At 45.6% G+C, this 25,436-nt stretch overlaps 1 protein-coding gene across 9 annotated transcripts in view; it reads left to right on the forward strand.

Annotated features, from left to right (window-relative positions):
• The window catches only part of GBF1 (golgi brefeldin A resistant guanine nucleotide exchange factor 1), a 120,744-nt gene that overhangs the window by 91,308 nt on the left and 4,000 nt on the right, over positions 1-25,436 (forward strand). For 2 of the 9 annotated variants that reach the window (XR_005380523.1, XM_038578609.1), the window contains exons 5-34: positions 1,193-1,311; positions 1,887-1,995; positions 2,508-2,568; positions 3,827-3,881; positions 4,606-4,701; positions 7,617-7,764; positions 8,096-8,319; positions 8,832-9,000; positions 9,441-9,652; positions 10,190-10,288; positions 10,853-11,047; positions 11,280-11,469; positions 12,632-12,772; positions 13,100-13,188; positions 14,621-14,823; positions 15,283-15,406; positions 15,747-15,872; positions 16,141-16,223; positions 16,888-17,124; positions 17,650-17,743; positions 18,109-18,285; positions 18,616-18,680; positions 18,764-18,887; positions 19,061-19,132; positions 19,276-19,370; positions 19,612-19,765; positions 23,654-23,879; positions 24,391-24,551; positions 24,685-24,931; positions 25,052-25,257. Coding sequence is in view for 8 of the 9 variants with exons in the window: in XM_038578609.1 (XP_038434537.1) it covers positions 1,193-1,311; positions 1,887-1,995; positions 2,508-2,568; positions 3,827-3,881; positions 4,606-4,701; positions 7,617-7,764; positions 8,096-8,319; positions 8,832-9,000; positions 9,441-9,652; positions 10,190-10,288; positions 10,853-11,047; positions 11,280-11,469; positions 12,632-12,772; positions 13,100-13,188; positions 14,621-14,823; positions 15,283-15,406; positions 15,747-15,872; positions 16,141-16,223; positions 16,888-17,124; positions 17,650-17,743; positions 18,109-18,285; positions 18,616-18,680; positions 18,764-18,887; positions 19,061-19,132; positions 19,276-19,370; positions 19,612-19,765; positions 23,654-23,879; positions 24,391-24,551; positions 24,685-24,931; positions 25,052-25,257 (4,301 nt within the window). In the remaining variant the exon portion in view is untranslated. The remainder of the gene's footprint in view (positions 1-1,192; positions 1,312-1,886; positions 1,996-2,507; positions 2,569-3,826; positions 3,882-4,605; positions 4,702-7,616; positions 7,765-8,095; positions 8,320-8,831; positions 9,001-9,440; positions 9,653-10,189; positions 10,289-10,852; positions 11,048-11,279; positions 11,470-12,631; positions 12,773-13,099; positions 13,189-14,620; positions 14,824-15,282; positions 15,407-15,746; positions 15,873-16,140; positions 16,224-16,887; positions 17,125-17,649; positions 17,744-18,108; positions 18,286-18,615; positions 18,681-18,763; positions 18,888-19,060; positions 19,133-19,275; positions 19,371-19,611; positions 19,766-23,653; positions 23,880-24,390; positions 24,552-24,684; positions 24,932-25,051; positions 25,258-25,436) is intronic. The other 7 variants (XM_038578612.1, XM_038578611.1, XM_038578613.1 and 4 more) reach the window with 7 other exon arrangements.

Raw genomic sequence — 25,436 nt, forward strand, 5'->3', positions numbered from 1 at the left:
ATAGGCAGAGGGAGAAGCAGGCTCCATGCACCGGGAGCCCGATGTGGGATTCGATCCCGGGTCTCCAGGATCGCGCCCTGGGCCAAAGGCAGGCGCCAAACCGCTGCGCCACCCAGGAATCCCGGTGCTCCTATATTATACTATGCCCCCTCTGGAGCAACTTTTTTGGTCACTTGCAAAGCTTTGTAATGTTTTTGCGTTTTTTTCCTACTTATGTTTCCCTTTCAAGGATAATCCAGGCAGTTCTGTGGGGACTTTTGTAGGTCTTGATGGAGGCCCCTTCTTTGGTTCTCCTTGTGGATATTTAACACATGAATGGGAGCAGTTTCCCCGTTGGCAGCATTTGTGTTAGTTTCTAGCGGGGCTGGTTGTCTGAGCTATCTTCTCCCCTCTTCACTGTTGAAATTCTCTCCTCCTCCTCCTCCCCAGTCAGCCAGGCTCTAGTTATGTTTAGTTTGTTCCGTTTCTCTTCTAATACCTGTTTAGTTAAGCTGGTAAAATGATTCTTGCTTCATGTCACATTGTTTTAAATAAGAATGAAACCAAAGCAAGAACAGGTCTCTGATTTGTTGTAATGTGGTACCCAGATTTAGTATTGGCAGAGGGACTGTCCATTTCTTTCCCCTACTCCCCTACCCTGCTTACACCTGAACACAAAACTCTAAAAGCAACCAGAGAGAGATGTGTTGAAAGAGAATACATGAACAGAGAAAGGCTACAACGTTGGTGTTCAAAGGTCTCACCCTACTTGGCCCTTGCTATGGGTCAAAAACTCGTATTTCTAGGCCCTTCCTCTGTGGAATGAGTAGCCTTACACCAGTGAATCCAAAGTATGATTCCTCTGACCAGCAGCATTAACTTCTCCTGGGATCTGGTTAGAAATGCAAATTCTCAGGCCCCACTAAATCAAAAGTCTGAGTGGGCTCAGTAATTTGTATTTTTAACAAGTCTAATGGGTGATTCTGATAATATCCTTAAGTTTGAGAACCACCATTTTACATAGTGCAATTTGTACTGAGGAGCTGGTTAAATCTTTATGGGCAAAATTCTCAGGTAGCTCAAGTAGTAGCCATGGGTTAGGAAATTGCAGAGGAGAAAGAACAGTCTCTCAAAGCAGTCCCTATACAGGATATCTTGCCTTTTCTGTCTCCCTCTCCATACCATTTAGTCTTCCCTCTTTTTGTTGGAGCAGATCCCACTCATGAGGGCACAGCAGAGGGCATGGAGAACATGGCAGATGCTGTCACCCACGCCCGTTTTGTGGGCACAGATCCTGCCAGCGATGAGGTTGTCCTGATGAAAATCCTTCAGGTAAATGGAGGGGAAGAGCAATTAGGCTAATGGCCAGGAGCTGGTGCTGTCGGCTCTCCTTACCTAAGTCGGCCCGCAGCCTGAAGTTGTGTTTTGACTCCACTGGAGCTTAGGGAGCTACTTTGTTTCCAAACAAGCAGCTCGGGTACCCAAAGTAAAGGGTGTTTTGTTTTGTTTTGTTTTTTGGGGGGTTTTTTTTGTAAAAGGTTTTTCTAAGGAAATAATTAAAAGCTTCAAATGAATTGATATCAAATACCGGAAGCCCTTAATATACTTGTACCTCTGGCAGATATGTGCCATCCATCTATTGGGCTTGTGGGCTAGGGCTGGAGTGAGTGCTGAACTGTGTTGGGGTCATACAGAGTGAAAGCACAGTTCCCAAGACAAGCTCCTAGGAGATCCCCCCCCACTACCAAACTGAAGTGAGGTCAGCATTCTTGCTAACCTCTCTTTCTCATCCCTGAATGCTTTCGTAGGAGACTAAAAGAACAGGAGGCAGCTTCTCTCCCCTCAGGTAACCCCATTTTACCTAGCCTGCTTTATTTATCACTGTATCTCCACTTTCTTCCTGGTAGGTGCTTCGGACTCTGTTGCTGACCCCAGCGGGTGCCCACCTAACCAATGAATCTGTGTGTGAGATTATGCAGTCTTGTTTCCGGATCTGCTTTGAAATGAGGCTCAGTGGTAGGTGCTTTAATATTGGGCCTACCATCATTCCTAGGGCCAGTATCCATGAGTATAAATAAAGGATGCTGTCTCTGAACCCCAGAGAGGTAGAAAACTCAGGACTTCTCCATCACCTACCTTGTGGAGCCATAGGGGTCTAGAAGTCTTTACTTGATTGTTGTACAGCTAGAATAGAGACCTTAGTACTTTTTGCTAGGGCAGGAACTGGGATAGATCCCTAACGGACTCAACCCAGGCACCAAATCTTCCTCCCTTGGGGTTTCTACGATTGAGACTAGCCTGTAGACCTTGAAAACATATCTTGCCCCCTCCTTTTTTTTTCGCCTGACTCAGTAGTGCCACCTAGTGGGATAGTGAAGTTGTGGCTGCCAGGCTGAGCTGGAGCTGGTTTTAATAAGTTTGGCATAATCCTTAGTAAACAAGGTTTGGAGGGGAGTCTGCTCTGAGAAGCCTCCTGATAATAGCACAGCAAGTAATGACACCTGTGTTATTTGTTTTTTCCTGTGCAGAGTTATTGAGAAAATCCGCAGAGCACACTCTCGTAGACATGGTGCAGCTGCTCTTCACAAGGTAAACCTGCTGCTGTTTGCTTCAGCCCGGCTGCCCAGGCCTCTTGAGCCTTCCTGCTTCCACACAGCCACTTCAGGGACCTGGCCAACCCCACAGCCACTTCAGAGGCTGCTGGGAGTATGGATGGGGTAGTTCTCTAGGTCCAGGGTTACTGAACAAGGGAGGAGGAGAGAGCTGGCTTGGCCTCAGGGGGATGCAGAGGGTTATTTGATCTAGGCTGACAGACCTTGTTTTGCTTCCCAAAGTTGTGTCTGTTTCTGTGCGGGTAGCAGCTGGGAAAGGGAACCCGAGAGGAAGCCAAATTCAAGGGAGCCCGGAATAGGGTGCTGAGCTCTCTGAGGAAGGACCAAGGCTAGGGTGACTGCCTTGTTTGCCTAGACTATCCTGATTTTAGCACTGCAAGTCCTGCATCCCTGCAAACCCTTCAGTCTCTGGCAAACCAAGACTACTGGTTACCTTAGTCGAGGCCCTCAATTTAGGGTCTAAGAGGCCTTTTCATACTATGCCTAACTGCCTGTTTCCTACACCTTTTTTCAATAGACTTTGAGATGAACTGACTGAGGCAAGAGCTTTAAAGCCTCTTTAGGAAGATAATAATAATGAGGATGACTATGCATCTGTGGGAGCCAGGACTCTACAAGGGAAAATCAGTGTATATTCTGCTCAATTTTGCTATGAACCTAAAATTGCTCTAAAACCTAGTCTAGTTAAAAAGTAAAAAAAAAAAAAAAAAAAAAAAAAAAAAAAAAGCTTCCTGAGGGGACTTCATTTTGCTCTCAAATCCATAAGTTATAATTCTTACTATCTACAAACTACATCTGCCCCTGGACCCTGATGCAAAGCGTTGTTACTCCTCAGGCTCAGATCTACTGGTTTCAAAACTTGACCTGCCTTTAACTCCTCACTCTATGCCCAGTGTCCTGGGGTTTTGATGGACTATGATGTCCCCATATTGTGTCTTTCATCAATTCTTGCCAAATAAGGAAAGGAAGGAGTCAGTTTAGGATGAAAAGAGCCACCACACTCCAAGGGCACTTAGTCACCTTGCCTTAGTGACTACATTCTTTTTAAGAAAGTGTTTGTTATAAGTCCCCCCATTTCTTCCTTTGATGAGGCTCTAAAAAAGCTGCTTCTCTTCCTAGCTTTTCCTAAGAGACAGGGCATACTCTGGCCCAGAGTATCTTTGGGCTGGAGCTGGCATGCAGGGGAGGTTTGTTATTATCCCTAATGGCAGTCTGTGGGATTCTCTGTCTTATAGGTTACCTCAGTTTAAAGAAGAACCCAAGAACTATATGGGGACCAACATGAAGAAGGTATGACCTGCTGTCCCTCATCCAAATCTTGGTTTCCCAACTTCAGTGCTATGGGGATTTTCCTGGATACCTCTGCTTAGCAAAAACATGCTTTTGTCTATACAGTTCTGCTTGGAATCTAGAAATACCTGTCACTCCTTTAGTGAGAAATTTATTTTTTCCCCAGATACCTTTTCTTCCCCAACTTTTCCTTCCCAGCCTATCTTTGTTGACCCACCACATAAGCTGGTGAGCCAGTCCTTCATGAAAACTTGGTGAGGCCTATCAAGTTGCAATAAAAATGTATGCTGATAAAGGTGAACGTCCTACCATCCCCTCAAGGCCCAGCCTTGTCAGCAGGTAGGAGGCCCAAGGACCCTATGCCCTAAGTACCACCCTAATGCTGGATTAGACTGGGATCACACTTGCACTAGTCTCTGTTGATGAGACAAATCAAGCCTGACTCTAGATCAGAAGGTTCTCCAACTACTAGAAGAATGGTGGTCAGAAGAATGGCCTCTTTCTATCTTGAACTGAAGTCCTGGACTTCACAGGCCTCTGATAAGGATCCCACTTGCAGCCGTAAGATGTTCTGCCCATGAAGATGACCCTTGGCTATTTGGTGCATGCACCTGACCTTCCCTTCTCCCTAGCTATCCATCCCCATTCCTGCCCTCTGCCCTGTTGGCGTGTGTCTGAGTTTATTTCACTTTGTTTAAATCGTTCGTTTGCCTGTCTTTCACAGATTTCTCCATGTCTCAACAAACTGGAGCTAAGTAGTGGGGAGCAGACCAAAGCCCTGAACCAGTTAGAGAGGGTACTACTCTTTAAGAACCTCAAGGTCTCTCTCCCTCTCCCTCTCCTTTCCCCCTTTTAATTTATTTAAATGTTTTGTTGTTGTTGTTGTTGTTTTTAAATATGTAACATCTGGGTCCCATTTCCATTGTGCAGAGCACAACTTACCCTCCTTAGTAACACGGCATGGCTTTGGAAGAGCTGTGTGTTTTTGTAGCTTTGCAGGGTTGGGAATTTTCCTAGGTCATCTGGTTGTCTGGAGGCAGAAGGAAGATTTGAACTGGTGATATATCATGTAGAGAGCCTGGGTCCTGCTGACATCTTGTTAGGAGGTTTAATGTCTATCATTTCTAGGGGAACTGTGAGGGACCTCTAAGCAAAGCCCTTCCCCTTCTACCCTCCCTATCTCAGAGCTGGCATATAGAGCTTAAGCACAGTTCTTGACTCTATCTGGATACCTGAACTGGGTTTGGAAAGAAAGGATGGTCCATCTAGTTAGGGTCTTTGTTTCTTAGTTAACATTAAAGGACTTATTCGAAGATTTAGGACTCTAGATGAATGGAAAGGAGCTGGATAGCCCAGGATGGGCTCTGCAGAGATGGTCTCTGTCCTTTAAAAGTTAAGATGTAGGGGAGCCTAAGGGAGGGGTTCAAGTTAAAGATTACCCCTATCCCCATATCCCTGCCTTAGAAGAAGAGGGAGAAAAGGAGGTATGGACTGTCTAGGCTGTCTATCACAAGAGTGTACATTCTGGAAGATAAGAACTGTGTGTGTGTATATACCTAGCTAAATGGTCTATAGGCCTGCATTCTGTTTGCATGAATTGTGTCAGTTTTCATTTGTGTGCTTGACTTGTCTCAAGTTGCATTTCTCTATAATAGCTGCCCAGGATTTTGCCATGATTATTGACCTAGGACCTGCCCGTTCTTTGTAAAGCTTATACTGCTGTTTGGAAATACAGAGTTATATGGATAAAGTGTTATAGGGTTCCCTGAACACCTACTGCCACCCCCACCTTGGAACCTTAGGGAGCCTAACTGTACTTTTTAAGGACTGAGGCATTTGTGAGAACTGGCAGCATCTTGTCTCCTACTCCAGCCAGAAAGCAGAGAATATTAATTGGAATGATCAAGTTGGAGCTAGCTTTGCAGAGGTTAGAGAAGGAAACAGGAAGGACAATCCTGGTGTAGGAAGGAATCTCAATTCTCAATGAGTGACTGGACTCAGTGGAAGTAGAAGTCCCTGAAATTGAGAGGCTGCCTAGAGAGAAAAGGTAGCTCACAAAAGTGGATCCAGATGTTAGTACTTATTGGACTTCAGTAACAATTGTCGATTATGTCGGGGCGGGGGGGGGGTTCTTGTTTTTTCTCACTGATCTCTTGAGCTTCTTGACTGTATATTTGGCTGACTCTTATTCCCATAATATTCTTTTTACCATGAACTTCCCACAGATGACCTTTAGTGGTTACTGGAGAGAGCACCCTGGTTACTGTTTAGCCACAGTGCTCAGAGCACTTGAAGTTCCATTCTAGGCATTTTACTATAGGCATTTTGGAGATGAAGGGACAAGAAGTGTAAATCCAGTGTGAGGCTGTTGCTGCATTAGTAAGAGCTGGATGCAGGGCTCATCTCTTGGACATCTTTCCTTTCTGAGTGGAGCTATTGGTAAGGAAGGAAGAATTATGTGATTTCTAAGCAAAGGATCAGTGGTTACCCATGTTCAGGAGGGCTTACGGAAGGTTGAGGAAGGAAGCCTATCCCCCAAATACTAGAAGAATTGAACAGGCCAAGGATAACATGCGTGTGTTTAGCCTTTAGAGAGGGAAGAAAAATACTTCTACCCTCTTAGAGGCATTCTAATGATTCCTGGACCATTACTGTTGTCTGATCCAGGAATGGTCCATCAGTCTAGGAGTAGTATGATATAACTTTAGAGGGATTTGTTTCAAACCCTAACAGAAGGCATTGGGACCAGGAAAATGAAATGAGCCTAAACAAAGTAACTATGAGGTTAGGATGGAGAAAATGCATTAAAACTTATATCCCAAAATAGTTCCCACAATGGGTTTTAGAGATTTTCCTTTGCAACTAAAAGGAAGCTATGGGAGGAATGGAAATACAGCAGGAGAGAAGGAAATGGAATAGAGCACGGGTCCAAGAAATCAGTAGGCTTACCATCTGAGAATATAAAATTGCATCTAGAAAGACCCAACAGTAAGAAGGATAGGTCTCACTGATGTACCAAAATTGAGAGCAGAACAGAGGCATGTCAAGACCTCCATCCTTAACTCCACAAATCAACTGGGATACCATTCCTTCCTTGAGTCCAGAGAATGAGCCTTTGACCAATCTGATGCAAAGATTTCAGAGAGCCAGGAATATGTTTAGGGTCTAGGCCCAGTTCACAAAGCAGTGGGAAAGCTAAGAGTGTGACAGGGATGGAGCAGGCTCTCATAGTTGGGTAAGAACTAGAAGTAGGAGGCTGTGCTACAGGTACCTGAGCAAATACCTGGAATCTAGGACCTAGAGATCTGAAGCTTCAGGCAAAGGAGCTTCTGCCCTTACTCTTTGTGCAAGAGGGTCAGGCACCATCTACAGGACTTATAGGGTTGCTCAGGACCCAGGACTCAGGGAAGTAGAGTAATATGTAGCAAGCCTAAAAGTAAAATGTTTAGGAGGCTGACCTGTAAAATGGCAGATGTAGAAGCCAGGTTAGAGGAGTAGGAATGTATTCTGATGGTATAGGAATGTATTCTGATGGTATATTTTTCCAAAGGAAAAATAAAAAATAAAATAAAATAAAATAAAATAAAATAAAATAAAATAATAAAAGATTTTTCCTTTGGCACAGATGGAGCATATAGGCTATTTTCTAGGGACTAATAGGAATAAAAGAAGGGAGATTTCTAGGGAAAGAATATTAGTTTGAATATGAGTGCTAATGAGATATGATATTTCCAGCTGAAAATGAGAGCAGGAGGCATGAGTGATTCATCCAAGTGGAAGAAACAGAAGAGATCCCCCCGGCCCCTGCGCCATATGACCAAAGTAACATCAGGTTCAGAGTTGCCCACCTCCAATGGAACCACCTTATCCTCTAACCTCACTGGTGAGTACCCTGGGTTGCTTCCTCTGATTAGATAAAATAAACATCCTTCTTCTCTCAGGGATTTTAACATTGAAAACCAGCCAACTGAGGGGCTTTGGTCCTTCTGCTAAGAGCAAAAAGGGAAAACTGCAGGTCTGTTCAGACTGTGACCATTTAGCAATTCTGCAGTGACGTAAGGTGGTTCTCCTTCCAGAGGAACTCTGGCTACTTTAGAGACCTGCATTTGCAGAAATTAGTATGCAGTCTAGGAAATAGAACCCCTGGTGCCATGGAGGGTATGTGTTTCACACAGAGTCTGTCATCTTCAAGCCTTACTTACTTTGCTTGGCAGGGGGCATGCCCTTCATTGATGTGCCCACTCCCATCTCCTCTGCAAGTTCAGAAGCTGCCTCAACGGTGGTCAGCCCCTCTACAGACAGTGGCCTGGAGTTCTCCTCTCAGACCACCTCCAAGGAGGACCTCACTGACCTGGAGCAACCTGGCTCTCCAGGGTATAGCACAGCTACAGAGCCTGGTAGCAGTGAGCTAGGGGTTCCTGAGCAGCCTGACCCGCAGGTATGGCTTTGATTTTTAAAGGCCCTTTTCTAGTCTTCTCCTATGGGAATTGGCTTGATCTTTTGCATCCTTTGTCCAGGCCTTGGCTCAAAAGAAGGTTGAGGTGGGGGTTATTTCGTATTTCCTATGTAGAAAATCCACAGCATCACTCACTGTGAGAAGTAGCTCATGGGATTTATGAAGTCATGCATACAGGTAATACTTTGCAAAAGTGAAGTAATAGCTTTGTATGGAAGGTAGTGGTGATCTTCTAAATCCCAAACCTAAGAGAGCCTCTGTTGCCTTTAGAGTTCTAGTCACTTTATGTCACTGATACCTCAGGAGGTGCTTTCTGAGTCTTTCACCATACCCTGCTCTGAGCCATCTTGCATTGTGCATTGATTCACAGCCCACTGATCTAGCCCTGCACCTGTAGTCCATTAGAGACACTTGGAGCATAGATATTTCAGGGGAGTAAGTCCCAAGTTCCTCTTGTTTCATCCCTCTTCCTATCCCCTGGCCACTGGTCATAGCAGGAAGGAGTCCATGTGGAAAAGGCCCAGTCAGCATCTGTGGAATCCATCCCCGAAGTGTTAGAGGAGTGCACGTCTCCTGCTGACCACTCTGACTCTGCCTCTGTCCATGACATGGATTACGTCAATCCCCGGGGTGTGCGCTTTACACAGTCCTCCCAGAAAGAAGGTGAGTTCTCTCAGACAGGCTCTGTCTAGTCACCTCCCCCATCCTGCCCACTGAGCATTCTGAACCTAGACTATCTTGGAACCAAAGTGCCTGCTAGTTCAGGTTCTAGGCCATTTTCTAATCAGGAAATAGAATCAAGCCAGAGGACTGTTGGCATGGATGGACCCCTTCTCTAGCTTATACAGAGGGACTTTGGTGGACAATAGGAAGTGAGAGGGAAGACTAGAAAGCTTGGGATTTTTAACAGAAAGTAGGGTCATCAATTCTGATCGCTTTAATAAGTGAGAGTAATATTACCTCCCCAGAAAGAAAACTTTTTTTTTTTCTTGAAGAGAATCACTTACCTGAAATTGCCTTGTATAATAATACAGCGCAGCCCAGGCCAAGCTACGAAGCTGTTTGTTTCTTAGCAATCCCACTTTACTCTTGGCCTTCCCTAGGTACAGCTTTGGTTCCCTATGGTCTTCCCTGCATCCGTGAGCTCTTCCGCTTCCTCATCTCCCTCACCAATCCACATGACCGCCACAATTCAGAAGTTATGATCCACATGGGACTGCATTTGCTGACAGTGGCTCTTGAATCTGCCCCTGTAGCCCAGTGCCAAACCCTTTTGGGCCTCATCAAAGATGAGATGTGCCGCCACTTACTCCAGGTGAGACTGAATTTTTTTTTTAAGATATTTATTTATTTATTTATGATAGACAGAGAGAGAGAGAGAGAGAGGCAGAGACACAAGAGGAGGGAGAAGCAGGCTCCATGCTGGGAGCCCGACGCGGGACTTGATTCCGATTCTCCAGCATCGCGCCCTGGGCCAAAGGCAGGCGCTAAACTGTTGAGCCATCCAGGGATCCCCAACACTGAATTTTTAGAGGGGCTCTGAGCCCCTGACTATTTTTCAGGGTCTCTTAAGGACCAGGGGGCACAGGAAGATTTGGCTGATTGGTGCAAAGGATATAGGATCTGGGAAGGAACCTCCTTCCCCAATTAGCCAGAGGTCTTTGTGAATAGGACTCTACTAGTTCCCTGGGGACTCTGGCAGCCATAGAGAAATATGGGAATAACTAGATATAGAGTTCCCTTAGAACACAGGACCTTAGTGGCAACCTCATATAGTTTTGCTCTCCTGCTTTTCTGTTGGTTGAGCCATAGGTTCAGAAACCTAATGATTTAACCCTACTCTGATCTCCAGCTACTCAGTGTAGAGCGACTCAACCTTTATGCTGCTTCCCTGCGGGTATGCTTCCTGCTTTTTGAGAGCATGAGGGAACATCTCAAGTTCCAATTGGAGGTGAGTTTATTGAACTTGGAGAAGAAAAAAATAAGATGTATGACATTCATTGGGGTCAGCTCTCTCATTCTGCAAGAATGGGAATTAGGGGCTCCTGCAAGAGAGTGCTTTTAGCCTTCATAGTTTGGTTCATTGGCTGGCCTCTTTGGTGGAAAAATTAAAAGGAGCACTGGCTGGCTATAAAATGAGAAAAGCCAAATATGGACTGATGGAGAACCTTGCCATGAGTGGGTATGGCTTTTCTCCTCAGCAGTTCCTCTGCAGCACAGGCAGTCAAGTCCAACTGGCACTAAGTTGCAAAATGGAACTCTGAGTAGTACCAGGTCAGGCTTACATAGAGAGCACAAAGAGGGGCAATAGGCAACTTGTTTTTGATCAAGTGTGAGGTAGAGAGCCAGGTCTCCCCCAACATGGAGGCCAAAGAGGAGGATAGAATACCTTCAAGGGTTTCTTAATGTATGCTTCCTGGCTGGGCTTCTTGTGTTTAATGTTTTTCCTGTCTAATTTTTCTTCTCTATCTTAACTGCTTCCCCACCCAAATGGCTATTACTGGATTATTGCCAGATGTACATCAAAAAGCTCATGGAGATCATCACTGTGGAGAACCCCAAAATGCCTTATGAGATGAAAGAGATGGCACTGGAGGCCATTGTGCAGCTCTGGCACATCCCCAGTTTTGTCACTGAGCTCTATATCAACTATGATTGTGACTACTACTGTTCAAACCTCTTTGAAGACCTCACCAAGCTGCTGTCCAAGGTGCTGAGCATTATTACTAGCCTCTAGAAAGAAGGCTCTATTAAGGAAATCTCTCTGGTAGTAGTAAGCATTCTATATGCAGGGTGGGAAACACTTGAAAGTTGGGGAACAGGAAGAAGAAAGGCATTTTCTCAGGATAATGTAGAAGTTATAGGAGGTTTCAGGGTTTTTGGAAAAAGATAAAGTGTAAAGTATTCTCACCTCAGGTCTACTGGGTCTGTTTATTTTCCAGAATGCCTTCCCTGTGTCTGGTCAGCTCTATACAACACACCTCCTGTCTCTTGATGCCCTGTTGACAGTGATTGACAGCACTGAGGCCCATTGCCAGGCCAAAGTCCTCAACAGTCTTACCCAGCAAGAGAAGAAAGAAGCAGCCAGATCTGGCTATGAGGCGGTGGATGGTACCCGAGAATCCAGCAATAGTGAGAGGCATTTCTTTCTTTGAGGATCCCAGAGTTCTTTTTTTTTTTTTTTTTTTTAAGACTGATTTTCTCTTTCTTCCCCTCTCTCTGTCTGTCTGTCTCTCTCTCTCTCTCTCTTTCTTTCAGCATAAGCAGGAAGGAAGGTCAGAGGGAGAGAGAGAAACAGATTCCTCACTGAACAGGGAGCCTCACATGGGGCTCGATCCCAGGACCCTGAGATCATGACCCAAGCTGAAGGCAGACACTCAACTGACTGAGCTACCCAGGTGCCCCTGAGGATCCCAGAGTTCTATTTTTATCATCTCTACTCACTGAATCCTCTCTCCTTCCCTTATATTACTTCCCCTGGGGGCTCTCCCAATTCCAGGATTTGGTGGTTTGAATCATAGGTCAGGCAGGTTAGCAAGACTCATGGACTTGTCCTTTTCTCCTCCTCCACACTTTAGCTTGCTTATATGATGATGATGGTGATGATGATGATGATGATTATTATTATTATTATTATCTAATTAAAGTATAGTTAACAGGGGCACCTGGGTGGTTTAGTTGGTTAAGCATCCGAGTCTTGATTTCAGCTCAGGTCATGATCTCAGAGCCATGGGCTCGAGCCCTGCATTGGGCTCTGCATTCAACACAGAGTCTACTTGTCCCTCTCCCTTTATTATTCCCCCTCTTCGTGTGCACACTCTCACTCTTGTGTACTGTCTCTCTCTCTCTAAAATAAATAAAATCTTTTAAAAAATAAAAGCATAGTTAAAATACAATGGTACATTAGTTTCAGATATACAACATAGGAGTATTATTATTTCCTTATGGAGAGAAAAGAGAACCTAGATTACTGTTCCTGAAAGCTCCAGGCCCTACCTTTCCCCAACCCCAGTATCTGCTTCCACCCTAATTAATCTTCTCTGACATCCCTTTGAGACTGAAGTTGCAGAAGATCAGAGAATGGGAATAGGTAATCTCTATTAAGTTATAGAATCTAATGCTTGACTAACCTGGAACAGTGACTACTTATGTAGGCTTAGGTTTGTTCTGTTCAGGGCTGGTCACCTATGTGGGTCTATGTGAGACCTATCCACGTCTCCTTGGCCTAGTACTCCTCTTGCAGCTCTACTTGGTTTCCTACCCCATCTTCCTTTATCTTCTTCTCTCCTACCAGGTGAGAGAGCAGCCAGCGATGGGAAACCTGTAGGCATAGCCGCAGACATCCCAGGTCTACATCTGCCAGGTGGAGGGCGGCTGCCAGCAGAACATGGGAAGCCAGGATGCAGTGATCTGGAGGAAGCTGCTGACTCTGGGGGTGGGTACTGGGTGTCCATGATCCTCAGCCCCCTCAACCGGGGGGCCTGGTGGAGAGCAGAGGGAAATGGGGCACAGATACCCTAGGTAGTATGTGAGTGAACCTTGACTGCTCACCCATGCCCTCAAACCTGGAGAGAGGAAATAAAACATTTGGAGCCCAAGAAGATAGGACTTCTAGGGAAATGGAAGACTGATGAGGACAAGAAAATTTCTAAGACATTTCTCCTTCACTAGAGAGTATATTGGCAATCTTCCAAAAGCCATTATACTGGTAAAAGAGGTCTTAAAGATTTTTCCTTTTCTTCCTCCCATCTCCCATTCCTAGCTGACAAAAAGTTTACCCGGAAGCCACCTCGATTTTCCTGTCTCCTGCCAGATCCACGGGAACTGATTGAAATTAAAAACAAAAAGAAGGTATGTAGAACTATCCCCAGAGCTTAGCCTCTGCCTGCCTCTGCCTAGGACAGAAACCCTACAAAAGAGGATAAGGAAGAGTCTAGCAGCTCGTTGAATGGTTTCCCAAGGTGAATCTTTATGTTTGTTGGGACTTCAGCAACCACCCATTCTCCTTTGAAACCCTTTACTTCTAGGCCATGTAATGAGGCATACCCTATTGTGTGCTGCTGGGCAAATGCTGCCCTATGTGAGAGCCAAGTGTTACTTGTGGTAACAAGAGCCTGGGACCTGGTATCATGTGGGTCAGTGGAGGTTATTGGTAATCTCAAGCTCTGGGGTGAGGATTGGCAGTGAAAGGGAATTGACATTTATCTGGTGCCTTAATAAAGTTTAAAAAAATGTGTTTTTTTTTTTAATTTTTATTTATTTATGATAGTCACAGAGAGAGAGAGAGGCAGAGACATAGGCAGAGGGAGAAGCAGGCTCCATGCACCTGGAGCCCGACGTGGGATTCGATCCTGGGTCTCCAGGATTGCGCCCTGGGCCAAAGGCAGGCGCCAAACCGCTGCGCCACCCAGGGATCCCTAAAAAAATGTTTTTTAAACAAAGAAAACCTTTTCTTTAAACCTTTCTTCCTCTTATGGTCAGCCTAAATGACTTTGGTTTATGTGTTCCCTTGATTGCAGGGCTGTGACTAGACAGACAAAAAGTTGAGTTCTCAATCAGTGAGTTCACCTTGTCCTTAAAAGCTGGGAAACTGAAGAAAGTAGGGAAATCCAAGCTAGGCTTATAAACAAATGCTGGAGTGACTATAAAACTGGAAAGGAGAGAACCTTCTCTAGCCTCTCTTCTACTTTTTCCTGGTCCCCAAGTTGAGGGACAGGAGCTGCCCCTGTGTATCGTGAGAACTCAGAAAATGAGTGAAAAGGAGCCTCTCAGCTAGTTGTTGTTCTTCTCCTCCTCCTCCTCTTCCTTCTTCTCTTTTTTTTTCTCCTCCTCCTCCTCCTCTTCCTCCTTCTTTCTTTTTTTAAGTAGGCTCCATGCCCAATGTGGGGCTTGAACTCATGACCCTAAGATCGGGAGTCACATGTTCTACCCACTGAACCAGCCATGTGCCCCTTATGGTGCAAATTTTTTTTTTAATTCTGTATTTTATTTTTAAGTAATCTCTACTCCCAGTGTGGGGTTCAAACTTAAACCCTGAAATCAAGAGTTGTATGTTCTATAGACTATGCTGGCTGGGCACCCCAATTTCTCAATCAGTTCTAATTAGACATGAAGATTGAGGGAAGCTAGGGCCAGTATGATCCAGCCTTAGTTTGGGAGTCACTTAGAACCACAACCTCGGAGCCCCTTATGTGACCAGCTGTGCACTGTGATGGAATGCAGCCTGGCCTTGTCTGATTTAGGAGCAGAGCAGGTTGTGACACCTCTAGTATTTTTCCTTCAGCTGCTAATCACTGGCACAGAGCAGTTCAACCAGAAACCAAAGAAGGGAATCCAGTTTCTGCAGGAGAAAGGCCTCCTCACCATCCCAATGGACAACACAGAGGTAGCCCAGTGGCTCCGAGAGAACCCTCGGCTGGACAAGAAAATGATTGGAGAGTTTGTGAGTGACCGCAAAAACATTGACCTGTTGGAGAGCTTTGTGAGGTGAGGAAACTGCAAGAAATGGGGGATATAGTTGGTGATCAAAGGGCAAGGCTTCTCTCCCTCAAAACAATCTCAGTCAGTTCCTGCTGGTGACCTAGGTCACACAGTCTTCCTCTTCCCATGATTTATGTCTGTTGGACCTGAAAGAGTCTCCAGCAAGATAGCTTGGGGAGCCATTCCATTCTGCATAGAGAGCACTGCAAAGGGATAGAACAGGGTTCCTGAGCACAGGTAGGTTAGAGTTCCAGTGGATGAGGTTTCCAGGCAAGAATGCACTGATGTGGAAAGTACTAAAATTAGGAGTTGTCAGATTCTAGTCTGTGTTAGAGATGACCACAAGATTGTTCCCCTTTGCCTTCAGCCTCCTCTGTTCCAGTATGAGAAGGTTAGAGGGACCAGAGCCCAACATTTCCAGTTTATAGATCTTTAGCTTCTTTATCCCTCTTCCTTTTCCTCTAGCACCTTCAGCTTTCAGGGTCTGCGGCTGGATGAAGCTCTTCGTCTCTACCTGGAAGCCTTTCGCTTACCTGGGGAAGCACCAGTCATCCAGAGGTTGCTGGAGGCATTCACAGAGCATTGGAGGGTGAGTTGAGTGGCAGGACTGAGCCCTGCATCCCAGGTTCATTTGACTGGAAGATTTTTATAGTTCCAACTGAAGGACCCAGCTGCTGTCTCCTAAGAAGGCTGAGAGCAACATCAGCAAGCTTTTGATAGAGAGACCAGCTCTGTTAAGGAGTTGGCAAGAGATTGGGGACTTTCTGGCTGGTTAGCCCCCAAAAAGAAAATGTACCCAGCATTGGTCAGTGGGTTGAAAGTTAGCCCCCAGAAAGAAAATGTACCCAGCATTGGTCAGTGGGTTGGTAGTGAAGGGTTTGATTGGGCAGAGAAGTGTATTGATACAGGTGGGGTCTTTGCTTTTTCAGAATTGTAATGGCTCCCCATTTGCCAATAGCGATGCCTGCTTTGCTCTGGCCTATGCTGTCATCTTGCTTAATACTGACCAGCACAACCACAACGTTCGCAAACAGAATGCACCCATGACTCTAGAGGTAAATTTGGATTCCAGCCAAGGCAGAGAGGGTCCAGCACAGTTTTGGAGGTATAGATGGAAATACATGGCATTTTCAGTAGGCACGATGGACAGAGTTTGTCCAAGGGAATCAGGGAGGGCTGGCCAATACAGGAAAAGAACTGGGTTAGGGAGGTGGGCTCTTTCACTACTGTTTCCTAAACCCTATTTACCATAGACCCAGGAGTTCCTTAGGTGGGGCTTCAGCATTGACACATGGGGGGAAAAGCTTATCGGCCTGTCTCTAGGAGTTTCGCAAAAACCTAAAAGGTGTGAATGGAGGCAAGGACTTTGAGCAAGACATCCTGGAGGACATGTACCATGCCATCAAGTGAGTATTTTTGGAGCATAGTTCGGCATCTCTTTTAAGCAGAAACACACTGCTTGCTTTTCCAGATTTTAGAGTTGCATCAGACTTCAATGATTCTTATGCCCTGGATTTAGCCTTGAGACTCAGCTGGGCAGCCCCTCTTCCCATTTCTTCCTTAAAGAAGCCTGAACAGTACTGAAGCTCTAGTACTGAGCTAGAATCTAAACTTCCTTTGCTAGGTGGAATATCATGGGCCCATTTTCTGAACCCAAAGCAGCTAGGTTTTCCTGTCCAGCTCACAAAATGTATTCTGAAGCTGGTAGAAAACCCAGGATGGGCACTGGAGGGCAAAGTTTGGGTCAGAGGTCAGAGATGGGACACTTATTTTTTTATTGTAAATAAGAAAAGGTAGAAATGTTCATCCTCTAATACCCAGAAAGAATGGAGATCTTACTACAGAACTAACGGCCCCAGTTAAGAGACAGGGCTTTGAGATTATGGGGGATTATTGAACACTTCCTTTATTTCTCCCTGATCCCATTAGTGGGTGGGAAGCCGACTACTGAGCTGCACTTTTGGTGACCTCTCATTGATGGATTGTTCCAATATGGGCAAAACCTGGTGTTCTAGTTTGGAACCAGTCAGGTTAACAGCAGTGTACCTACTTTCCTTTACCTCCTGACAGGAATGAGGAAATTGTGATGCCTGAAGAGCAGACAGGCTTGGTTCGGGAGAACTATGTGTGGAATGTGCTACTTCATCGAGGTGCCACCCCAGAGGGCATATTCCTTCGTGTGCCTGCTGGCAGCTATGATCTTGACCTCTTCACCATGACGTGGGGCCCCACTATTGCTGCCCTTTCTTATGTCTTTGACAAAAGCCTTGAGGAAACAATTATCCAGAAAGCCATCTCAGGCTTCAGGTAGCCCAGCTATGGCCTTGGTCTTGACCTCCTCTCACCTGTCTTGGCATAAACATGGTTGCCTCCATGCCTTTCTGATTCCTACTCATATTTTTGTTAGAATGGGTTTTCTCTGAGTTTTTAGAAGGAGGCTGAAGCTTGGAAAATCATGTTCTTTTTTTAAGATTTTATTTGAGAGAGAGCACACATGAGAGAGAGAGAAAGCGTGCACACAAGTTGGGGGAGGGGGAGAGAGAGAGAGGGAGAGGAAAAAGCAGACCTCTGCCAAGCAGGGAGCCCAATGCAGGGCTGGATCCCAGGACCCTGAGATCATGACCTGAGCCTAAGGCAGGTGCTTAGCCAACTGAGCCACCCAGCACCCAAGGGAAAGCTCAGTCTTAAATAGATTGAAGACTAAAAGGCTTCTTCCTGGGACTGATTGGGGAAGAATCCTGGGAAAGAATCCTAAGTAAGCCTCTTCAGGGACTTGGAAGGGCTGCCTGGACTTCCAGTGACTCACTCTATTTCTGGAATGTGACATTACAGGAAGTGCGCCATGATCTCCGCCCACTATGGCCTCAGCGATGTGTTTGACAATCTCATCATATCTCTGTGCAAATTCACAGCTCTTAGCAGTGAGGTGAGCAGGGGCAAGAACTGTGTAATTAGAGTTCCAAAGTAGGACCTCTCTTAGCCATAAATCTATCCTTATCTGTGGAGCTGTTTTCCTCGGCATATTCCTTCACTCCCTCTAGACTACAGTACCACTTAGGCGTTTCTGTTTCATAGCCCCTAGGATGAGAATAGTGTCCCCTCATTCAGTGGGGATGGGAGAGGAGATGTACAGTGGGAAAGGCCTTAACCAGGTTAGCCCTTCCTACCAGTATTAGAGCAGATTGAACCACAGCAAGCAAAAGGACTCTTAGTGAACTATAGGTAAAGGCCTAAGAGATCTCCTTTCCAGACATTCGCCAAACCCTAAGCCTTTCTCATCTTCTTTTTCAGTCTATTGAGAATCTGCCCAGTGTGTTTGGAAGCAACCCCAAAGCCCACATTGCAGCCAAGACAGTATTCCATTTGGCCCATCGTCATGGTGATATCCTGCGGGAGGGCTGGAAGAATATCATGGAAGCCATGCTGCAGCTCTTCCGAGCCCAACTGCTTCCCAAAGCTATGGTGGAGGTAATTCTTGTAGGAGATTAATGGACAAGGCAAAAGCTCATAAACTGTGTGCTATCTGCATATAGAACTGGTTGAGAGTAGCACTGGGCCCAGTGACTGCTGAAGCTTACCAGAAGCACCTTAAATGTAAGACCACAGATCTTGGGCAAGAGGATAGCTGTAAAAGAAGGCCAGTAACCAGATAAGCCATTGCCAATAACCAACAGTAGGGGGCCCAGTCAGGAGTGTGGGGCACTGAGCTATAGGAAAAAAACCCAGAGAACTTTGCATGGAAGAGCAGGAAATGCAAAGGGCATGTGGAAAGAAATTATTCTTGACCTGATTTTCCAGGTAGAAGATTTTGTGGATCCCAATGGCAAGATCTCTCTACAGAGGGAGGAGACACCATCAAACCGGTAAGGGCAGATCAAAAGTTAAAGGCCTTGGAGAGGGAGGATCAGAACAATGGAGCTCACCAAGGCTTGAACTCTTTCTACAGAGGAGAGTCGACAGTGCTAAGCTTTGTGAGCTGGCTAACACTAAGTGGTACTGAGCAGTCTAGTGTGCGGGGCCCATCCACTGAGAACCAAGAGGCCAAAAGAGCGGCCTTGGACTGCATCAAGGTAATTGCCTCTGCCTACCCCTGATAAGCTGCTTCCCTAGGAACTGAAGAGTAGAATCATCTAGGGCTTATGACCAGAGCTGACTCCTTTTGTCCTCTCGCTCTAGCTCTTGGGAACATTCTTTTCCCTCCAGCCCTTGTCACCGACCCCCCTCTCTCTTGCATCCCCTCTAGCATTGTGACCCAGAAAAGATGATCACAGAAAGCAAGTTCCTTCAGCTGGAGTCACTGCAGGAGCTCATGAAGGTACAGAATGAAGAGGGAAGAGAGATGAAAGGACTGGCTGTGTCTGGAAGGGAAGATGGAGACAGTGGTGATTGCTTTAATTTCTGTCAGGGCACAGCCAGTGGCTGGCTTCTCCATGCTTTCCTGTTGTTGTTGTACTCTAGGCTCTGGTCTCAGTGACGCCAGATGAAGAGACATATGATGAGGAGGATGCTGCTTTCTGCCTAGAGATGCTGCTGAGGATTGTGCTGGAGAACAGGTAGAAGGCAGTCTTTAGGCAGGCCTCATACTGGGCTTGTGCCAAAGGGATGGAAGACAGGAGCCATCCTGCTGAATGGGCTTTAGGGGCAAGAAGCACATGAAGCTGTAGGCAGTGGAGAAGCTTATTCATTATACCTGCCTGCCAATGAGCCCTGTAAGGCCCAACCTGGATCAAAAAGAGAGACTTATTTCCCAGTGGCCGCCCCAACTGAAACTGTCTTCACCCTTATGTTCCTCAGGGACCGTGTGGGTTGTGTGTGGCAGACTGTCCGAGACCATCTATATCACCTGTGTGTCCAGGCACAGGATTTCTGCTTCCTTGTGGAGCGGGCAGTGGTGGGGCTGCTCCGCTTGGCCATTCGACTACTCCGAAGAGAAGAGATCAGTGGCCAGGTAAGCAGAGTACAACTGAGAAGGCAGGAAGTATGCAGGAGACTAAAGCCACAGTGTCAGTTGTGGGCATGGCCTAAGACAAAGAGTACATTTAGTACATGAGTCCAGTGACCTGCCACAGAGTTGGAGGAATCTAACAGGTGGCACTAAGAATGAGTCTAAAATGATCCTCAGGCATGAAGCTGATACCTAGCACTTCTGCAGGCTCCTGTAAATCTGCCTGGATGGCTACTGCCTTGTGACATTCTCTGCCCTATACCTGCTTTCCTGGTTCCCATGCTTAGGACCCTCCTTAGATCTCTTGGCTCAAGTATAAAAGACAGCCACCGTAGAACTAATAAGTGAGTTCAGCAAGGTCACAGGATGTAAGATTAGCACCTCACAGGGGAGGTAGGTGGGGGATCATCTAAATGGATGATGGGCAGTAAGAAGAGCACTTATGATGAGCACTGAATATTATATGTAAGTGATGAATCACTATATTCTACTCAAACAAATACTATATGTTAACTAACTTAAATCTGAATTAAAAAAAATATATGTACATGAGCCTTTATAACAATTTAACAAATTCTAGACAATGTTAGAGTCCCAGTATCTTAAAAAAAATCACATTTTCAGATACTAACACTGAACGTATAGAAAATGAAACCAGGGATCCCTGGGTGGCGCAGCGGTTTGGCGCCTGCCTTTGGCCCAGGGCGCAATCCTGGAGACCTGGGATCGAATCCGACATTGGGCTCCCGGTGCATGGAGTCTGCTTCTCCCTCTCCCTCTGCCTATGTCTCTGCCTCTCTCTCTCTCTCTCTCTCTGTGACTATCATAAATAATAAATAAAAATTAAAAAAAAATAGAAAATGAAACCAACAGCACTATCATTTACAAGTGCTTAAAATGAAATACTGAGAAATACACCTAACAAACATGTATAGCATCTCTGCTAAAAATTCTAAAATGTGGGATGCCTGGGTAGCTCAGCAGTTGACCATCTTCCTTTGGCTCAGGGCATGATCCTAGGGTCCAGGATCAAGTCCCGCATTGGGCTCCTTGTGGGGAGCTTGCTTCTCCCTGTGCCTGTGTCTCTGCCTCTCTCTGTGTGTCTCTCATGAATAAATAAAATCTTTAAAATACAGTAAAAATTATAAAACGCTAAAAAAAATTATAAAACGCTAATGAAAGATATCAAAGAAGATCTAAATAAATGAAGAGGCATACTATGTTCATGGATTGGAAGACTCAGGGTAGTAAAGATGTCAGTTTTTCCCCTTCATCTGTAAGTTTAATGCAATTCCCATGAAAATCCCAGCAAGGTTTTTTTGTAGAGCTAGGCTTGTTTTAAAATTTAGATTGAAAAGCACAAGCCCTAGAATATCCAAACATCTTGAAAAAGAAAAAAGTGGGAGAAATCATTCCATCTGCTATTAAGGCTTACTATATAGCTGCAGTAATCAAGACTATCTGGTATTTGTGAAGAGACAGCCACATAAGTCAGTGGAACAGCAAAAAAAATCCAAAAATAGATCTACACAGAGATGCTCAACTAATTTTTTGGCAAAAGTGCAAAAACAATTCTGGAGGAAGGGATAGCCTTTTCAGTTGCTAGAACAATCGAAATTTGTGGGTGGGGAACAAACAAGTGAACGTTGACCTAAGCTGCATACCATATAGAAAAATTAACTCAAAATGAATCACAGATTTTTTTTTTTTTAAAGAAAACTTATTTTGAGAGAAAGAATGTGTGAGTGTGTAGGGGGGAGAAGCAGAGGGAGATGGAAAGAGAGGCTATCAAGCAGACTCCCCACTGAGCAGCAAGCCTGACACAGGGCTGGATCTCAGGATCCTGAGATCATGACTTGAGCCAAAATCAAGAGTCAGATACTTAACCGACTGAGCCACCTATGTGCCCTCAAAATGAATCATGGATTTGAATGTCCTTTAGGAAGCAACATAGAATATCTTCAGGAGCTAGGAAAACAATTCTTAGACTTAACACCAAAAACACAATCCATGAAAGGAAAAATTGGTAAATTGGACTTTGTTAATTTTAAAAACTTATACTCAGGGGCACCTGGGTGGTTCAGTCTGTTAAGCATCTATCTAGCTCTTGGTTTTAGCTTGGGTCATGATCTCAGGGTCCTGGAATTGAGCCCCACATTGGGCTCCCTGCTCAGCAGGAAACCTGCTGCTCCTCCCTTTGCCTCTGCCTGCCGCTCCCCCTGCTTGTGTGCACACCTTCTCACCTTCTCTCTCTCTCAAATAAATAAACAAATCTTAAAAAAAAAAAAAAAAAAAAGGAAAAGAAAATGAAACCAACAACACAATATCATTTACAAGTGCTTTAATGTGGGCAGCCTGGGTAGCTCGGCGGTTTAGCACTTGCCTTAAGCCCAGGGTACGATCCTGAGGACCTGGGATCGAGTCCCACACCTGGGACTCTCTGCATGGAGCCTGCTTCTCCCTCTGCCGTGTCTCTGCCTCTCTCTCTCTCTCTCTTTGTGTGTGTGTCTCTCATGAATAAATAAATAAAATCTTTAAGAAAACAAAACAAGTGCTTTAATGAAATGAAATACTGAGTGGCTGTAAAATGGTACAGCCCCTCTCTTAGCAGTTTCTTAATAGAACTAAACATGTTACCCACACAATCCAGCAGTTGCACTCTGAGGCATTTATCCCAGAGACATTACAGCTTACTTTCTCATAAAAACCTATTCATGAATGTTCATAGGAGCTTTGTTTGTAGTAGCCAAAAACTGGAATCAGCACAGATGATTTTCAACAAGTAAATGGTTAAACTGTGTTACATGTATACCATGGAATTCTGTTTGGCAATCAAAGCAACAAACTATTGGTAACAGCTTGGATGCATCTCCAGGGAATTATGCTGAGTGAAAAAAGCCAATCCCAAAGGCTATATATTATATAATTTCATTTAAATAACATTTTGAAATGACAGAATTTTAGAAGTTATGGACAGATTGCCAGGGGTTAGGGTTGGGGGCAAAAAGAGGTAAGTGTGAGCATCTGGGTGGCTCATTGGTTGAGCATCTGTCTTGGGCTCAGGTTGTGATCTTGGGGTCCTGAGATCGAGTCCCGCATTGGGCTCCCCGCAAGGAGGCTGCTTCTCCCTCTGCCAATGTCTCTGTCTCTCTCTCTGTCTCTCTCATGAATGGATAAATAAAATCTTAAAAAAAAAAAAAAAAAAGAAGAAGCAGGTGTGTTTTTAAGGGCAATGTGAGGAAAATCCTTGGTGGTAGAACCATTTGACATCTTGACTAGTTAAGGATACACAAACCTAAAATTAGGTGATTAAATTGTGTAGAACTTAATATGTATAGGCGTACATATATTAGTAATGTAAAGCTGGGGAAACCTGAATAAAATCAGTGGATTGTATCAATATCAGTATCACTCTTATCATATACTATGTTTTTTTTTTATATACTGGAGTTTTATGTAATGTGACCATTAAGCAGAGCAAAAAAAATAAAAATCTATAGCTCAATAAGAATTTTAATTAAACTGAAAAGAAGGAGGTGCCTGGCTGGCTCAGTCAGTTAAGCATCTGCCTTCAGCTCAGATCATGATCCCAGGGTCCTAGGATCAAGCCCCATGTTGGGTTTCCTACTTATTGGGGAGCCTGCTTCTCCTTCTCCCTCTGCCATTCCCCCTGCTCATGCTCTCTGGCTCACTCGCTTGTTCGCACTGTCTCTCTCTCAAATAAAATCTTAAAAAAAAAAAAAAAAAAAAAAACAACCCTGAGAAAAGAAAAGACCAGCAGCAGTATTCTTAGGTGGGTCCTAGCCAAACCATGCTCAGTGGCCTAAGGAAACTGGTGGGGAAGGATTCTAAAGAAGCTATGTGCCCACTTCCTGCTCCCCACCTACCCAGGTGCTGCTCTCCCTGCGTATTTTGCTACTAATGAAGCCCAGCGTGCTGTCCCGAGTCAGTCACCAGGTAGCCTATGGGCTCCATGAACTTCTTAAGACCAACGCAGCCAACATCCACTCAGGTGACGACTGGGCCACTCTCTTCACACTGCTGGAATGCATTGGCTCAGGTGTAAAGCCTCCAGCTGCCCTGCAGGCCACAGCCAGGGCTGAAGCACCTGATGCCGGTAAGCCCTTTTCCAGGGAGACTCTCTGATTGGCAGATAAGTAGTTATGGCCCTGGGGGTTGAGACAGGAAAACAAAATAATAGGTTATTGTGTTTAGCAGATTAAACAAACACCCCTGGCTTCCACCATGTGCTTCCAGAGCTTCCTATAGCCACTGGCTTTTCCCAGGTTAAACAGTATGAAGGCTACAAAGCAACATAGATGGCTATGACCCCAGCCTTCCTACTGTCCTGAGGACTGTTTTCTCAGAAACTATGTCCTCACCACCACCCCCATGCCCTGACAGCTGCTACTAGATGCCATCAGGGGCCCAAATTAGCCTACTGCCCCATTTGGTCAAGAGAATCTGTCCAGACCATCCTTCAGCACCCTGCTGACAGGGTTGAAACAAAGCTGGACCAAGAAAGAGGAGAGACCAGGCTTCAGCACCTATTTCTCAGAACTGAAATCATCCCTCATCCCAGTGTCCCCATTTCCACCCTGACTCTGCCCTTCTCTCTCCTGTCTCAGGGGCCCAATCAGACAGCGAACTCCCATCCTACCATCAGAATGATGTGAGCCTGGACCGAGGATACACTTCTGACTCGGAGGTCTATGCTGACCATTGCAGGCCTGGCAAGATCCACCGATCAGCCACTGATGCTGATGTAGTCAACAGCGGCTGGTTAGTGGTAAGTGAGCATATGGGCAGTGGATGAGTCTTCCCTCATTGGCCTGTGGGAAAGATTCCTGTTCCTCCAAGAGGGCATCTGAGGGAAGATCAGGCTCAAGTCTGGCTTCCCAGCAACTCTTTGTACTTTTCAGGTGGGGAAGGATGACATTGATAACTCCAAGCCAGGTCCTGGGCCCAGCCGGCTAGGCCCTTCACCCCTGGTCAATCAGTACAGCCTAACAGTGGGGCTGGACCTCGGGCCACACGACACTAAGTCCCTGCTTAAATGTGTAGAATCTCTGTCCTTCATTGTGCGTGATGCTGCCCACATTACACCTGACAACTTTGAGCTCTGCGTGAAGACTCTCCGTATCTTTGTGGAGGCCAGTCTGAATGGCGGTGGGTTACCCAATGAAGGGGCAGCAGGGGAGTAGCTATGTGAATATACTGGGGGAAAGGGAGGAAAGGTAGGCCCTTTGTGTCCATGTAGAAATATGACCTGGATCTGCCTCTGCTCAGGGTGCAAGTCCCAGGAGAAACGTGGCAAGAGTCACAAATATGACAGCAAAGGAAACCGCTTCAAGAAGAAATCCAAGGAAGGTTCAGTGCTTCGGCGGCCTCGAACCTCTGGCCAACATGCCACTCGGGGTGGGCATAGTGACGATGATGAGGATGAAGGGGTGCCTGCCAGCTACCATACGGTGTCTTTACAGGTCAGTCAGGACGTAAGTATGGCATCCTTTACTTCCTCTCCTCTTCCTGCCCCTGACATTGGGAGGATAGGCAGGGCTAGGGACAGCCAGGGCTGAGAGGAAGGGCTTATGTTTTCCAACCTAGGCCCTTGTCCACCGCTTCCACAATGTTCTCCTATCCAAGACCACCTGTTGTAAGTTTTTGTTTGTTT

The sequence above is a fragment of the Canis lupus genome, chromosome 28, assembly GCF_011100685.1.
Source record: "Canis lupus familiaris isolate Mischka breed German Shepherd chromosome 28, alternate assembly UU_Cfam_GSD_1.0, whole genome shotgun sequence".
Lineage (NCBI taxonomy): Eukaryota > Metazoa > Chordata > Mammalia > Carnivora > Canidae > Canis > Canis lupus.